The sequence below is a fragment of the Gekko japonicus genome, unplaced genomic scaffold (genome assembly GCF_001447785.1).
Source record: "Gekko japonicus isolate JY-2015 unplaced genomic scaffold, Gekko_japonicus_V1.1 scaffold529, whole genome shotgun sequence".
Lineage (NCBI taxonomy): Eukaryota > Metazoa > Chordata > Lepidosauria > Squamata > Gekkonidae > Gekko > Gekko japonicus.
Window position 1 is genome coordinate 623,804 of NW_015167549.1, and position 15,523 is coordinate 639,326.

Consider the following 15,523-nt stretch of genomic DNA (forward strand, 5'->3'; position numbering starts at 1 on the left):
GGGCAACGGACTGCATTTCCCTCATTTCTTAACTTTTGTCTCTTGACATCTGCCTTTTCCAGTATGCATTCGGAACTTTACATGTATCCTTAAAAGCTATAACCTGCTCTAAAATGACTGAAATTTGAACAAAATGACTCAGGTCTAGTGAACAGCTCCCATGCGAACTATTTTGGGTGAGGAGCCTTATTGCAGAAGCTGATAGAAGAGAACAAGTTTTATTTAATTTTATAGGCAAAGCCCTTGAGACTACCAGCCTGTTTTCTTCTTGAACTGCCCAGGTCTATAAACGTCTCTATCTTGGCAAGTTAGAGGCTTCGGAACATAGCCTGCAACCATTTATTCATGCATACGATTAAACATTTTGAGAAATTACCAACAGAGCAGCTGGTTCCACTTCCTACTCATGATTAACAATGACTTCAACTGAAATTGAAAAACACGGCATTGCTGCAGGCGCAAGTAATTCTCTCCTCCACCTTGAAATTTTTGCTACTGATAGTGTACTGTGGTGCCAGATTGATAATGATAAGGTTAATGCCTTGCTTCCAAACTATGGCAGGAAACCAAGCTCTAAAAATGGGTTTGCAAATAAATGTTTACAGGCAGAGCAGTCACAAAGGTACGCCAATTCAGATATCAGGAAAAGAATAACCAGGACAAGGAGAAGGGAACTGGTATTGCCTCTAAATTGTGCCACTAGATGGAGCAGGGGTCCATCAGTAGCTATTAGCCATAACGTATAGAGGGACAACAACAAAATAGATGGAACACTATGTCTGGGGCAGTGATGCTCTATATTCCTGGTGCTTGGGGGGCAACAGTGGGAGGGCTTCTGGAGTTCTGGCCCTGCTGGTGGACCTCATAATGGCAAGTGGTATTTTTGGCCACTGTGTGACACAGAGTGCTGGACTGGATGAACCACTGGCCTGATCCAACATGGCTTCTCTTATGTTCTTATATATGTACACGAGCATGGATTTCATGGAAATTTCCTACATGAAAGAGATTTCAATGTAGTAAAATCAGAATGACTGAGTTGGCGCTCAGATTCACCAGGTGCTTGAAAGGACATAAACAGAAAGTCTGGATATCGGGTCCGTTCCAAGCAAGTTTTCTTCCGGTGGAAAAAGGGAGGAGGGGTTTTCCGCGGACCCCCCAAAAGGCTACTGCTGTGAATCATGGAACCTGCATGGATATAAGCCATGTGGGACAGTCAGCTGGTATTGGGAAAGACTGATTTAAAAAGCTGACTAGATCCAGCCCATGATGAAAAATGATAATTTATATGAACATATGATGCCTCCTTACACTGAACCAGACTGCTGGTAAATTTAGCCCAATGTTGTCTATTACCCTGTGTATTTCACTCCAGTACCCCTCCAAAGCTCCCATGTGGTACCCTTTGCAGTACAAATTGACACCAGATAACGGTTCTATGTAAGCAGCATGCAGAACAGAGGCAGTGGCCGTGATTACGACTGTAATAATGTCCAGCCTGAAAAGTCCTCTAAGTGGCTACCAAGGATACCAAAGTATTATGTGAATGCCGTCCATCAAACGTTGTTGGAAACAAACAGAAATATGCGGTTTTCATGTAGCAGAGGCTCCCAAGCCCAATCCTTACCCACCTTAAAATGGGAGAACCAGAGGCAGGGAAAATGGCAGAAGCTTGCCAAAGTTTGAATGAAATAATGACCGGCACACAGCAGCATAGCTTGCAATATGGTGTCTTGTGCCAGTGGTATTCCATGAGTGGAGCTTTCTAGCAAACTTCAGTGAGGTGGCACTTCTTGTCCTGCCATGATCTGAACTTAGAATGTGGTTCTCGCTGGCTCTCTTCCCAAGCCCCTCCCTTTTATTCCTTCCTCTCTGAGTGGATTACACCACATAGCAAAGGCACACTGTTATTTCTCAAGACCATTTTCGAAACGCTGCTCTGAAGTCTCCGAAGGGACAGTGCTGATTTGATGCAAAGGTTGCTGCTTAAGTTGCAACAAGAGCAACAACAAAATAGGGTGATCTCCATTGCTGGGCTAGCATCTGTTGTTGTTCATGATTCCCAACATTCTTGACCAGGGAAACACCAAACTAGCTAGTCAAGTCTCAGGCAAACACGGTGGTAACAAATGAAAAGTGATTTCCATCCCTTAAGAGGGTCTGTCTCCCTTCGGTGGGCCAGAGGAATCTTAAAAGCAGAAGCACCTTTTCGTTTCTGTACTGAAAGTAGTAGACCCTCTAGTGAACTATTGTATTTGTTACCCCCTCGGCACCCTCTTGTGCTCTTCCGGTGACAGCATTCTACAACATCAGCACTGCAGGAGCCGGATGGGCTGCGTTCTTCCCTTTTAAATGACCCTTTGCGACACGGCACTCCTGACTCTGTGTGACACGGCCCCTGCTCGCCCTACTGTAGCCAGCCGTCTCCCCCACCCCCTTGGCTCTTAACCCTCACTACAGGGCACATAATGTCCATTATGCTAATCTATTCTTGGCTCCATTAGTCCCTTGGCAGCGGGCCGGTGATCTCCTGAGCTAGCATGTTTCTGCTGTGCTCAGAAAACCTTGCGCCAGGCTTTAGAAAGCTTCCTCCTCCCTCCTCTCCTTTCTTCCTCCCTCCAAAAGGCTGATGTGATGCGAGAGCAGAGCATTCTACAGATTCAAAGCAGGCGCTTAGGGCTCCTGTTAAGAAGATGCTTGTTTCCCTGTGTATGTTTACACAGTAAGCCTATCCCTTATGAGCTTCTAAAGACAACGTCATCCTATTGGGACTGGATTTCCTGCTGTTTTTCTTAAGCCCGCACAGACGGACCTGTGTGGTGACAAGACGACTAACGCAGAGATAGGAGTCGGTGGCAAAATGGATGCATCTTCCAGCTAGCGTTCAAAGGGAAGGATTTCGACACCATGAAGTGGGGGAAAGGGCAGCCTCCTTCACCGAAGCCCAGGACGTGCCAGTAAGGACACATCAGATTTTATTTTTTAATTTCATTTACTTCACTGATAGCCTGCCTTTCTCAGGAGGGCCAAGGTAGGTTTATAACGTGATGCATTCTAAAATGTACGTGTGGGGGGTTTTGTTTGTTTGTTTGTTTCCCATTTTTTACTCTCTGCATACTCTGCTTTAAAAAGCAATTCGCAATTTTCTGGGGAAATAAAACTGATTTTAAGCGTAGATGTTGGGCTTAGGAATATATAGGAAAACATGGCTATATAGCTAAACGGAAGTTTTTAAGGTTAGACCATGAAATTCAGTCATCACCATCGCTGGAAACACAGCAATCCTATGAAGTTTCTCATTTTATGGACCGGCACTGTTTAAGCTAAAGATTGCTTTCAAGCATGCATTGAAGTGGGGGAGGGGGGGATCAATACTAGTAAATTAATACCAGAAAACTGTTAGGTGTTTGCAGAGCTTTTCGGACTCGTCCTTCTGCTACATTTCTCTTCCAGTGCCAGATATTCCCAGCACCTAAGAGATCAAGGATGGAGACTTTACCTCTCTCTGAGCTCTAAGAGCCCATACCGCTGCACTGAGAGTCACAGGATGGTTCAACAAAGCCAAGTCTGTGTAAGAATATGTGCGGAAAGGTAAACGCATGCAGCTGTAAACAAGTTTTTTTGGGTTGGGTTTTTTTTTTTTTTTTTGCTAAAATGGGACTGGAAACATTAACCAGAAATAGCACCACAAGGCAAAGCTGAGTTCCTAGGGTCAGAATTTTCCTTTTTCTCAGGAGAGATTTGAAATACTCTATAAAGGGCTAATGCATGCTAACCTGTTATCTCTTGCCTAGCAACGACGAACCCCCACCCTGCCCTTGCTGGAGGAAAAGCTGGCCAAGGCCAACTCCAGCCTTAAAGGTACTTGATCAAATACAGGATATAAATGCATTGTTTTAAAAGGGAACTAAGATCCGAAGCCAAAGGATTGTGCAACTAGTTCCACATGCCACAGCTTTGCATTTGGGCTTATCAAATAACACAGCAAAGGTATGCCCCCCCCCCCACGGCACTGCAGATTCAGGGAAGCTTGACAAGCAACTTGTAATATAACAAGGCTGGGAGGGGGGAGAAAATACTTTTTGAAAAGGAGGCATCAAACATTTCTGCATGTCACTAAATAACTCTTTGGATACCAGCCTTTAAAAAGATAAACATTGTAACCCCCCCCCCCCTCCAAAGACTCCTGTAGGAGGGGGAATGAGACTCTAAAAAGAAAATAATCATAATAAGCAGCAGTGTTACTGAATTGACATGGGAATGTAAACAGAAATTCAAACTGGGTAAGATGAGGGTAGAAACCTAATACTAAGCCACAGAATGGTAAAGGCAAGAAAAGAACACCCAGTTCTTAAATGCACAGTTTGGCATGTTTTTCTTCAATATCTGCATTCATGAATACTAAGTTCCATAGACATACACTTCCTCTCTGACCAGATACTTCATTGGGGGTGGGCACACCCAGGCATGGTTTGTCCCTTACACACAGTGGCCATCTGTCTTAGTTCAAACACTGATTTCTCTTCCCATCTCCCCAGGTAGACACGTTCCCCTGAACGATGGTTAGAAGAAAACCTCTGGATCACGGAAGATGAACCAACTTGAGGCAGTCAAATCTGGGTTTTTGTTATGCATCGCGGTTTGCCTCTTCATCTTTGCCTTCATCTATGTCAGGAATACACTCCCCAAGGAAGCCAATGAGCAAAAACGTTCCCTGGAATTAGCACAGTGCGGCTTCTACCCAGATGAGCTTTGCTCGGCTCTCTTTGAAGGCAAAGATGCTGCTCCTCAAATTGGCCACCTGTGCCAGCAGATTCTTCGTGGCCAAGAGATGTCTACCTGCATACAGACTCCTTGCAACTGTTCAACGGTCCACAAGAGACTCCATTTCATTACCAGGCCACTATCGGAAGAAGAAGGGAACTTCTCTTTGGCATACATTATCACCATCCACAAAGAGCTGGACATGTTTATCAAGTTACTCAGAGCCATTTATATGCCTCAGAATATTTATTGCATACACATTGACGAAAAATCACCAAAGGATTACAAGGTAGCTGTGCAAACCCTGGTTAATTGCTTCGAAAATGTTTTTATCACTTCCAAAAGAGAGACTGTCGTCTATGCCGGCTTTTCCAGATTGCAAGCGGACATCAACTGCATGCACGACTTGATTCATTCCAAAACTCAATGGAATTATGTCATTAACCTATGTGGGCAGGATTTCCCCATCAAAACTAACAAGGAGCTGCTACAATACATAAAAAGCAAATGGAATGGTAAGAACATAACTCCGGGGATTGTTCAGCCACCTCAAATGAAATACCGAACGCACATAAGTTACAATGAATATGCACACGCAGGAAAATATTATGTGTATCCAACAAAGAAGGTGAAAAGTGAGCCACCCCGCAATTTGACTATATATTTTGGGAGCGCTTACTACGTACTCACAAAAAAATTTGTAGAGTTTGTACTGACTGACGAACGCGCTAAGGATCTGCTCGAATGGTCAAGGGACACCTACAGTCCTGATGAACACTTCTGGGTCACTCTGAACAGGTTGCCAGGTAAGCAGAATTTTTTTATACTACGGAGTATTCCCATGCCCTGAATGCTCAAGCCCATGAGAATCAACTGGAAACCAGAAGCTAATGTGCCAAGACAATTTTCTCATTTGGCCCTTCAGCATTCATAAAATAGGAAACCCAAAATACCCAGTACCAAAAGGCTGGTACAACCTTCTAAATATTACTTTTGAAAAATCCCTATCTACCCAACCTGTTAGTTTTTAATACAGGGCTTCCCCCCCCCCCCAATCTCAAAGTGTCAACTACATGTGTAAACTTCTGAAGGCATCAGAGCTAGGCTATCTTTAAACAGAAAAACTTCTGAAGTGCAAGATAATACAAATGTTCAATATACTCTCTCATTTAGCTAGACTTGCATTCTTAACCTATTAGCTACCCATAAAAGATTATGCTTTTCTTTATTCAAGAAACCCCTTAATAAACCCTTATGAAATTGACAATTTCTCTACCCATCCAATGCTGAAAGCCCAAAGTATCCCTACAATGCTTCTCCTGGGGAGAAAGGGGAGCCCCAGAAACAGCACAAGAGAGGAGTCGGAGATATGCCACTAGGCGGGGGAATCAGACACATGGAAATGATCAGCAAAACAGAACCCATGATATCTCTGTCTCCCTATTTCTCAGGCTAAGACCAATGCTTCAAATATGCCAGTCTCAGGTGATTCACATCCGTAGCATGCCTGGTCCTCCCGAAAGGAGAGACTGGGAATGGAAGGGACCTTTCACCTTCATGCCTCAAGATGCCCAAATTGAGTCTGGCAGCCACCTCCCTGGGGGATGAAGGGATTTGTCCCACGTGAGAGCCTGCTACCCTGCATGGAGGAAACAGCATGGGATTGTGGGAATGGAGTCAAAGATCCCCCCCCTTCCAAGGTCTCCTGGGAGCACCACCCGGTCTGTCTTCTCACATTTCACTGTCAGTAACCAGCAGTGCTCCTCTCTGCTGCCTTCCCTTAGACTGCTCCTGCCAGGCTACTCCTTGCAAGTGAGGGTCACTGCAAAGGCTGCCAATGCCACACCCGCTGCACTGAAGCATCCCCACCCCCAATCAGGCATGATGTGCCCTAGGCCGGGTGGCTCTTACAGCTTGGCAGAGCCTTCACAATCCAGCTTGGCAGAGCCTTCACAATCCGATGACAAGACTCGCGCCTCCTCCTTGACCAGGTACCAGGGGAACCTCTATGCCTTCACAAGCATCCTGGGCTTCAAAGTATTTAAAGACATTCTGAGCCCTTCCCTAGTCCCCAACCAAGCCTCAGAAATAGAAGCTATCCCCCCCCCCCCAAAAAAACCAGGGGTCCCACAAGCACTGTTCCTTCTAGGCTGGGTTAGTGTGAGCTAGCTCAACAGTCTTTTAGCCTCCAGCTCACACATTTTTGTCTTAGCTCAGGAAGGATGGCTCCAGGGCAAACTAATTTATGCAGTAGCCAAATCGCTCGTTCACTTTAATGCCGGTAGCTCACAAAATAGAATTTTTGCTCACAAGACTCCACAGCTTAGAGGGAGCATTGGTCACAAGACGAGGCAGTACTGAAATTGCAAGAAGACCTAACATGGCATGTGGGGGGGGGGCAGGCGAGAGACTCAGCATTTTAAATAATCAACCCTGGGTAATGCTGCTTTCTAATGTGACCGTTAGATGCCCCAGGCGCCACGCCAGATGCAGACTGGGATGGAAACGTACGAGCCATCAAGTGGAGCGATCAAGAAGGAAAATCACACAACGGCTGCAAAGGTAACACAGAAACCAAACATTGCCTCAAGACGCACCGTGCACTCGCTCTCTACACCAGGTTCTGATGAGACACCACACCTTCATTCATTTGGACGCAGCTTGAGCACTGAGCTGACAAAATCCCCAATCAAACAAGCGGAAGCTGCGCAGAGCAGGGGAGACGGCTGTTGCCAATCTATCACACGTTTCTATGGGACAGTCACAAGAGTCACTTAACGGCTTTCTGATTTTTATCCACAACATACATCTTAATATTCATAAAGTGTGGGAAATCCCACCAGGTAGCAATGGATCACATTAACTGAGATGCCTCCAGCAACTGTCATACTGTGATTATTTATACACACTCTACTTAACAAGATGATTTAGATCAACTGTGAAGCTGATTTACGTGTACACCAGTCTGGCGTAGTGGCTGGAGTGTACTGGGAGACCCAGGTTAGAATCCTCACTCCACCGCGGGAGCCTGTTGGATGACCGTGGTCCAGTCACACACTTTCAGCCTAATCTACCTCATAGGGTTGTTGAGAGGAGGAGAGAAGAACGAACTAAGCTGCCTTGGGGTACCAATGGGAGAACGGCGGGCTTTAGATGGTCAATAAATAAAATATCTTGCCAAAAGGGATTTTACTATGATGAAGCAGTTGGACAAGACATTTTCCCCTACTCAGATTCGTTCTCCCGTCTCTGAGGTTTCAGAGAGAGCCACAGCTGATGGGGGGGAACTAAGTAATTGGAGCTAGACTTGAGTCCAGTAGCGCTTTAGAGGCTAACAAGATTTTTGTTCTCATAGGCTGTTCTCTAAAGTCCTATTGGAGACTAGCTCCTCTACAGCGGACCAACATGACTGCCCTCCTGAAACTGTTTTTTTTTTTTTAATGTGTGTTTGTGTATGTGTGAGTGTGTGTGCACCTGGAAGTCATGGCGACCTCTGGTGACTGACCCCCCCCCATTTGGGGGCCTGGAGAATATTCATACAGGTGGCTGAATAAAGCCCTTGCCTCGCCTCCCGCCTCTGCTATTCCAAGGAGGTCTCCCACCCAAGTACTCGCCAGGGTCGGCCCTGATAGCTTCTGAGATCTGACAAGATCGGGCTTGCCTGGGCTGTCCAGGTCAGGGCCTGAAACTATCTTCATGGGTAACTGGAATAATACAAAAGAATTTTTATGCTGGGAAAGGTTTGGCTGGTAGCATCTGCATACCTGTCAGTACAATATAGTTTTTGCCTCCCCATGATACAAATGGGTTGTAGAAGTGACTCAGAAGCAACAGACTAATGCCATTAATGGGAATACAAATAAAATGAGGAAGCATTATACAGAGCCTTAAATAAATATTCCAGAAGGATTGGGTTTCAATTATGTGAACAGCGGTGGCCTGTTTCAAACACAGTGTGATGCCATCGTTTTGAATAAAGGTCCTGTTGCATTATTTAGTGAGAAATCTATTGTTATACTCTTCATTCCAGAGGCAGGGACAGTAAAATGACCTCCTAATTACATGCCCATCCTTCCTCCCACCCCACCCCACCCCACCAGAAACCATTCCTTAACTGCTTTTGCACAGAAGAAAAGCCTACCCCTGCAGAATCTAGTGACATTTTCTTTGATTTGGTGTTTGGTGTAGGTGAGCCAGTTTGGTGTAGTGAGCCAGTTTGGTGTAGTGGTTAAGTGCGCAGACTCTAATCTGGGAGAACCGGGTTTGATTCCCCACTCCTCCACTTGCACCTGGCTGGATGACCTTGGGCAAGCCATAGTTCTGATAAGAGCTGTTCTTGAAAAAGAGCAGTTTCTGTCAGAGCTCTCTCAGCCCCACCTACCTCACAGGGTGTCTGTTGTGGGAAGGGAAAGGAGTTTGTAAGCCGTTCTCTGAGACACCTTTGGGTAGTGAAGGGCGGGGTATAAATCCAATCTCTTCTTCTTCTTCTCCAAATACAGCCACTGTACATTGTCCTAGATTCATATATGTAAGAAATCTCCCCCTGACTCACAACAGCTGGAGTACCCAAACTTTTGATCCCAAGGGCCACACGAGGATACAGAAACCATTTGGTGGGTTGGGCCAGGGTGGACCCCATTTTACAAAAAAAGGCCTAAGAAATGGGGTTGAGTGCCGCTAGAGAGGTGGGACTGGAACTCTTAAACTCTTAAGCCCCTCCTTTTAAGCAGATCCAATCCCACCAAATGTCAGCTTTCAGCATGTGTCGAAAGCCCTGACAAAGGAGCCAGAATTCAGTGGGCTATATTTTCATCTTTTAATTTATAATCTGTATAGAATACTTTCTTTCATTTCACAGCAAAACTTCAGTGCCTATGCCGGTGGGGCCCAACCAAAGAACATGCACACACTTTTATATCTCACATACTCAAACCACGTACAGCTTCACATATGGGTATTCCTTCTCTTGTTTGCACATGTACCTTTCGACTCAGGTACAGCACCCTCATGTTTGAAACTTAAGCAATGAAAGCCAAGGTAAAGCATGGGGGGGGGGGAATCACCTTTGTTTTCCATGCTACTTCTATTCCAACCTCCTCCAGGGAATCCCACTGAGTCTGCCCCAACATGTGCCTTTAAGATCCCTTGCCCTAGTCAACACAGCCCAAGGAGACGGTACTTACAAGTGAAAATTTGGGGTCAATAAAACAATTGAAGAGGAATGAGAAGGGGACATAGGGAGACTCAGCATATGCCACACAATGGCCAGTCCCCATCTCTAACCTATAATGCCCACCCCATGCTGCAGATTGCACCAAGTCTTGGATTGGCAATTTACTATTTTAATTGTTTTGCAGGTCATTACGTCAGAGACATTTGCGTGTATGGACTTGGTGACATAAAGTGGATCATTGAATCTCCTCATTTGTTCGCCAACAAATTTGAGTCAAAAACCTATCCGCTCGTCATGGAATGTCTAGAGAGGCGTTATCGGCTCAAAGTACTCCAGCAGGCTGAAGTACCGTTGGAAGAACACTGGGCTTTACAGGAACATACTTATTTTGATATGAAGACAAACATCTGAATCCACTATGGCCAACGTCAGAAGGACAAAAAGGCAGGAACAAAATAATGTTGTTTTAACGTGTATGTTTCAAATAGGAAATCTGTCCAATGCAGCACCCAAATTCTGTATCTTTGGACCAACAACAACATTACATTGGGGGGGGGGGGGACACTGTTCACAGAATGAAGAACTGATATATACTGACATCCGCTAACTTTAGCAATGTGGCCTTGAGGACCTTTGGGCGGAAAGGTGGTATAAAAATAAGATAAATAAATTCTCCAAACACATCAATTAGGGCTAGAGCATTTAATCAATTGATCGGCTTATTAATAACCGTTTAAGATTTCAGGAACAAAGGTTCCTCAGATTTATCTGGCAGCAGATTTTTTTAGAATGCTTAACAGTATTTTCTTAATAAAAGTATCACATAAATGATGGGCGTTCCTTTGGAAGAGGCATTTGAGTGCTCTCGTTTAAAAGGAAGGAATGCCTCTGATGCATGCATACGTTGCAAACATTATCGTCTAAGACCATGTATGACTCCCCCCCCCATTGGTTTAAATCCATATGCAAATTTAGGTTATTTAATCAATTAAGTCGACTGATCGACTAAAGTGTCTTTGACTGGATGACAAGAATCCTTTAAAAAAATTCCAAGTTGCCTATATAGGCAGTTATATGTAATATAAATATACAAACTCAATGTACATACGAAGAATCTATGAAGCTTAAGATGAAATTTGGTATTCCATGTGCCTCTATTTTGACAGAAGGACAAATCAGGCAATTTACTGGAAGGAAAACAACAATCAAGGACTAAATGAGAGTAAACACAAACAAAGACATTGGGTTGGATCCCACACTGGAGCTCTTGTATAAGAGAAACGCAAGAAACAGTCAACGGTAAACTTGAGATAAGTCAAAATTATTGTGTCCCCACTTGAGTTTCTGCTTGCATAAGATGTTGTGCCACCAGTTTCTGAGTGCTATAAAGCTATAGGGAGGAAAGTGCAAGGTATTGCCCAAGATCTTGCACAAGCAGAACTGAAGGAAGTCTGTTTAGGTTTCTGCTGTGCACCACTGGATCCACACTGTTATACAGGAATTCTACAGATCTCAGTGGAATGACAAAACATGGAACCTGAAGTTTACAAGGCAGCTTAAAAGGAGAACAGACTCATACAACAAGATGTTTTATGTCACTGATTACTCACTGTCACCTAAGTTACTGAAAATGTGAGATTATATGTAATCGTGAATATGAGGACTGATAAAAAGGGGGAAGATCATCACACATGGATCATTTCCTGTTTGTGTGCTCATGGTTTCCGAAGCTGAGATCAGTGTGTGTGTGTGTGTGTGTGTGCATGTGGCTTATTTTTTAATCATTTCAGATTAGGAATGGCCAACAAGAGAGACTATAAAAATGTTCTATATTATTAACAAAATATACTGGCCAGTAGTTTTGATTAGAAGAGAAAGGAAAATTTGGTTTCAGACATTTTGAGAAGCGGATGAGCCCCCCAGATATTTCAGAGTTTGATAGATCACGTTCCCGTCATGCTGAATACCCGCATTCCACGATTGTGGCAATATCCTGGAAGGTGGCCCCAGACTTGGTGCCCACCCATGCCCCAGAATTTTTTTTAAAGTTTGTCATCCATGTTCTAGAGCACTTTTTTAAAAAAGTGTATTCACTGGTTTTTCAACTACTTGGATTTCTTCTGTCATACAGCGGCAGATGAGAGCTACGTAAACTGCACAAATAAAGAAGGATTGTCCTCCTTCAGACCACAGGTGTGTGACACTACAGCTTGATCCAACTGGGATTTCTGCAGGATTGACAGGATTTCTCTCCATGGAGTGGGGCCCAGGTATTCCATCAACTAGGTTTGCGTGCATACATTCAGACAGAGGGCAGGATACCACAGATCTTTTCTGCTAGCATTACTGCTTCCCTCTACTGCAAGAGGTCTTCCCGACGTAATAGGTTCTCCTGGAACAGGCCTCTCACATTGAGGAAGGCTCCATGCACCAGAGGAAACCGCCACTTTGACAGAATCTAACCCAGAAAATTGAGGGTTTCGACACAATTTATTTATTTTATTTATACCCCGCCCTCCCCGCACGCAGGCTCAGGGCAGCTTACAATATACAGGTGCAATGCAGCACCGTAGTTACACAGTAAAGGCACACAGTGCAATAAAAACACAATAAAACATTTTAAACGGTTAAATACAGTGGGCTACGCCCAAGGATATGAACTTTAACCATGACAATTCAGGAAAAGAAAGATCTGTGACTGTTAAGGGGTTTTCATAGAGATGGCCTTAATTTTACACATGACTCAAGTATGCAGACCTCCCCACGCGTCTCAGCTGTCTTCAAACTTCCCAGATCAAGTGCACAAATTACACAAACTTGTGTATATCGTGCTGCCTACAATCCAGTGATTTCTATACACTTAACGTCCTACCAAAACTATTTAAAAACTCAGATTAGAAGTGAACCTGTAAACTAAAAATATATGGGGTTGGATCCAGCCAAACTTTTTACTCAGTCTCACCCATTTCCCCTCTTTACTACAGCCTCCATCACACATGGCTTTCATGCATGCTTGATCTCCAGCATAGCCCTCTGGGTAAACACAGGAGACCCATTTGCTTCCTTCTGCACCAGCAGAAAAGCTGGGTGGAGCCAACTCAGGCTTTTTGCTACTGAAATTGAGGCTCAGTCTTTAGCTCACTACAAGGTCTTAGGCCCAAGCTGTGTTGATCCCATGACCATTGTGAAAAGACTTTCCCTTTCCCAAATGAAGCTTTTAGAGCAGCTTTTCCAAGAGGAAGGACGGGTCAGGGTGGAAAGGACTTTTAACCCTTAACTGGAGAACCAGTTTGGTGTAGTGGTTACGAGCACAGACTCTAATCTGGGAGGTCTGATTCCCCACTCCTCCACATGCAGCTTCTACTGTGACCTTGGGTCACTCACAAGTTCTTTCAGAGCTGTTCTCTCAAGAGCAGTTCTCGAAGGAGATCTCTCATCTCCACCTACCTCACAGGGTGTCTATTGTGGGGAAGGGAAGGGAAGGGAAAGGAGATCATACGTGAAGGTCAGGGTACCAATCCAACCACCAGCACCACCACCACCTCCTCCTCATCCCTTGCCTTTTTTGCCACTGCAAAAGAACTACCACCAAGCTGTTTATACTCCAGCTTGGGGGGAGGGGGGATGCTGATACCTGTAAATGTTCCCCAGTGGAATTAAAAATAGCTGGGGTCAGGGTAGCTTTTTTGATAGAAAAGGGGGGAGAAAATAATGGGGGGGGGACCCCTGGACTACAACTGTGGTGTTCTCCCCTTAGGAAAAAGTGTTGCTGCACTTGGAAAAGAACAATAGCCTTCAAAACGTAATGCGTAGCCTGCAGCCTTTGGGGGACAGGGTGATAGAACCCAGATGCAAGACGGAAATCAGATCTCTCCAAATAATCCGGCGTATGATTATTTGAGGAATGAGTCTCTGAAACCCTGCTGTGACAGAAAAAGGCCTTGCCTCTGCTCTCTCAACGGGAAAACCTTATAGAGAATAAAGGGAAACAGCTACAGGAAGGCAGCTTTCCCACCCAGCAGCTCTGTTTGAAGTTTGGACTTCTAGTGTTAGTGGGGGGAGGGGAACAGATATGAAGCCGTTAATACGCAATGCAAACTTAACAGCGGATTCCCAGTGTGGCTCACTCATCATCATGGAAATTTAACATCTCCCATCTGCTTCTGGTAAGACACAGAGGACCTCCTCTACGCACTTGACTGACTTCACCTTTAGATTTTGGTCTTGCTGTCTAGGACTCCGCTGTTGGTCCTAAGAGGAAAGCAGGTCTTTCATCCCCTGAGCAGGACAGGCTCCTTCTCCTACTTTTTCTCGTCATACTGGCAGAATCAGGGCAGGAGGCTCAGCAATGTGCCACCCAGACTCCTGCCTTCTCAGTCCATTCAGCAAAGTTCAAAGCCTTCCTTCCAGTCTGAGGAGACTACTTCAGATGGAAGAGCAAGATTTCGAGTGCCCAGTAGCACCTTAAAGGCTGACAAGATTTCCAGGATATAAGCTTTCAAGGGTGAAAGCTCCCTAAGGACCTCTGACTCTTGAAAGCTGGAAACCTTGTTGGGTCTTTAATGCGCTACTGGGCTTGAATCTTGCTCTTCTATTGCAGACCAACATGGCTACCCACCTGAAAATTCTTCCAATGGCTCTCCCCTCTGAGCAGATTGCTAGGACACAAGCCACAACGGTGGATCCGATCAAAAAGATCCGTGCACGAAGTGCAACTCCATCCCTGCCCCAGCCTTACAGCTGTGGATCTTTCTGATGGGATCCAGCCCTCAGTTCTTGAGCATGTCTCATGATCCTACAAGCAATGCTCACGACACTTGCTGGAGGGATCGGCATTCCTCTGGCTGGATCACTTAATACATTCACTATGCCAACTGCGCAGGGACTTTTCACACATGGACACGATCCATGTCAGGGACCTTAACCACGGCTGTTGCTGAGAAGAGTATGCAATCTCGACACTTTCAAAGCCAAGCGGATGAAAAGAACGTGCGTCTAGCAAAAAGATGAGCTTTAAGTGCTCTCTTTGAACGATATAACCCTGTTGAAAATGGGAACAGAAAAATCCCTTTCTAGTAGACTTCCCAGATACAAAGCCAACATAGTTTTGTACTTCCAACAAAGTCTCCCCCTTGCTGAACACAGAAGAATTTGGCAATCATTAATGATTTCATTGCTGCGTTCAATAGTGAAGCACACTCCACCCTTTTGGAAGTTGAAATTGTGAGCCAGAGAACAGGAGAGGCAGCAGTGAATGCGTTATGCTCAAGGGCATTTCCTTCCGCAACTTTAAAGAGGTGTTTGCATTGCCAGTGAGACTGAAGGGGATAATACCAGACCTCCTCTACAATACCTGGATTGAGGCTGAGAATGCAACCATCTTCAAATACTCTCATCTGTGGCATAACTAGAAGGTCATCAGAGCAAATCATTAAACTTTCCCCCCAGCTGTGACAGAGGCGTTTGGCAGCCGAACTCATTTTCAATAACCTCTACACGGCACTGGTAGTCTGCTAATTATTTCCTTGGGAAACCCACCCCTCGCGTTCAGCCTTTCTGCGTTCAGCCTTTCTCAAACATGTTTTA

General features: G+C 44.9%; 2 protein-coding genes across 4 annotated transcripts in view; one reads left to right on the forward strand and one right to left on the reverse strand.

Annotated features, from left to right (window-relative positions):
- RTFDC1 (replication termination factor 2 domain containing 1) overlaps nucleotides 1-15,523 on the reverse strand; it is an 86,287-nt gene that overhangs the window by 39,795 nt on the left and 30,969 nt on the right. The gene's annotated exons all lie outside the window — the stretch shown is intronic.
- On the forward strand, nucleotides 2,686-10,483 carry GCNT7 (glucosaminyl (N-acetyl) transferase family member 7). 2 transcript variants are annotated; one of them, XM_015413668.1, is made up of 6 exons: nucleotides 2,686-2,957; nucleotides 3,454-3,591; nucleotides 3,795-3,861; nucleotides 4,539-5,570; nucleotides 7,231-7,326; nucleotides 10,122-10,483. In XM_015413668.1, exons 4-6 carry the CDS (start codon nucleotides 4,592-4,594, stop codon nucleotides 10,346-10,348), a joined length of 1,302 nt encoding a protein of 433 aa, XP_015269154.1. In that variant the 5' UTR covers nucleotides 2,686-2,957; nucleotides 3,454-3,591; nucleotides 3,795-3,861; nucleotides 4,539-4,591; the 3' UTR covers nucleotides 10,349-10,483. The 2 variants fall into 2 exon arrangements, with proteins under 2 accessions (XP_015269154.1, XP_015269153.1); XM_015413667.1 differs by lacking the exon at nucleotides 3,795-3,861.

Bases quoted from the DNA above. Each gene is read 5' to 3' on its own strand.
- GCNT7 (XM_015413668.1), top strand. From the start codon at position 4,592: ATGAACCAACTTGAGGCAGTCAAATCTGGGTTTTTGTTATGCATCGCG. The intron at 5,571-7,230 runs GTAAGCAGAATT...TGTGACCGTTAG, and splicing joins CACTCTGAACAGGTTGCCAG to ATGCCCCAGGCGCCACGCCA. The intron at 7,327-10,121 runs GTAACACAGAAA...ATTGTTTTGCAG, and splicing joins ATCACACAACGGCTGCAAAG to GTCATTACGTCAGAGACATT.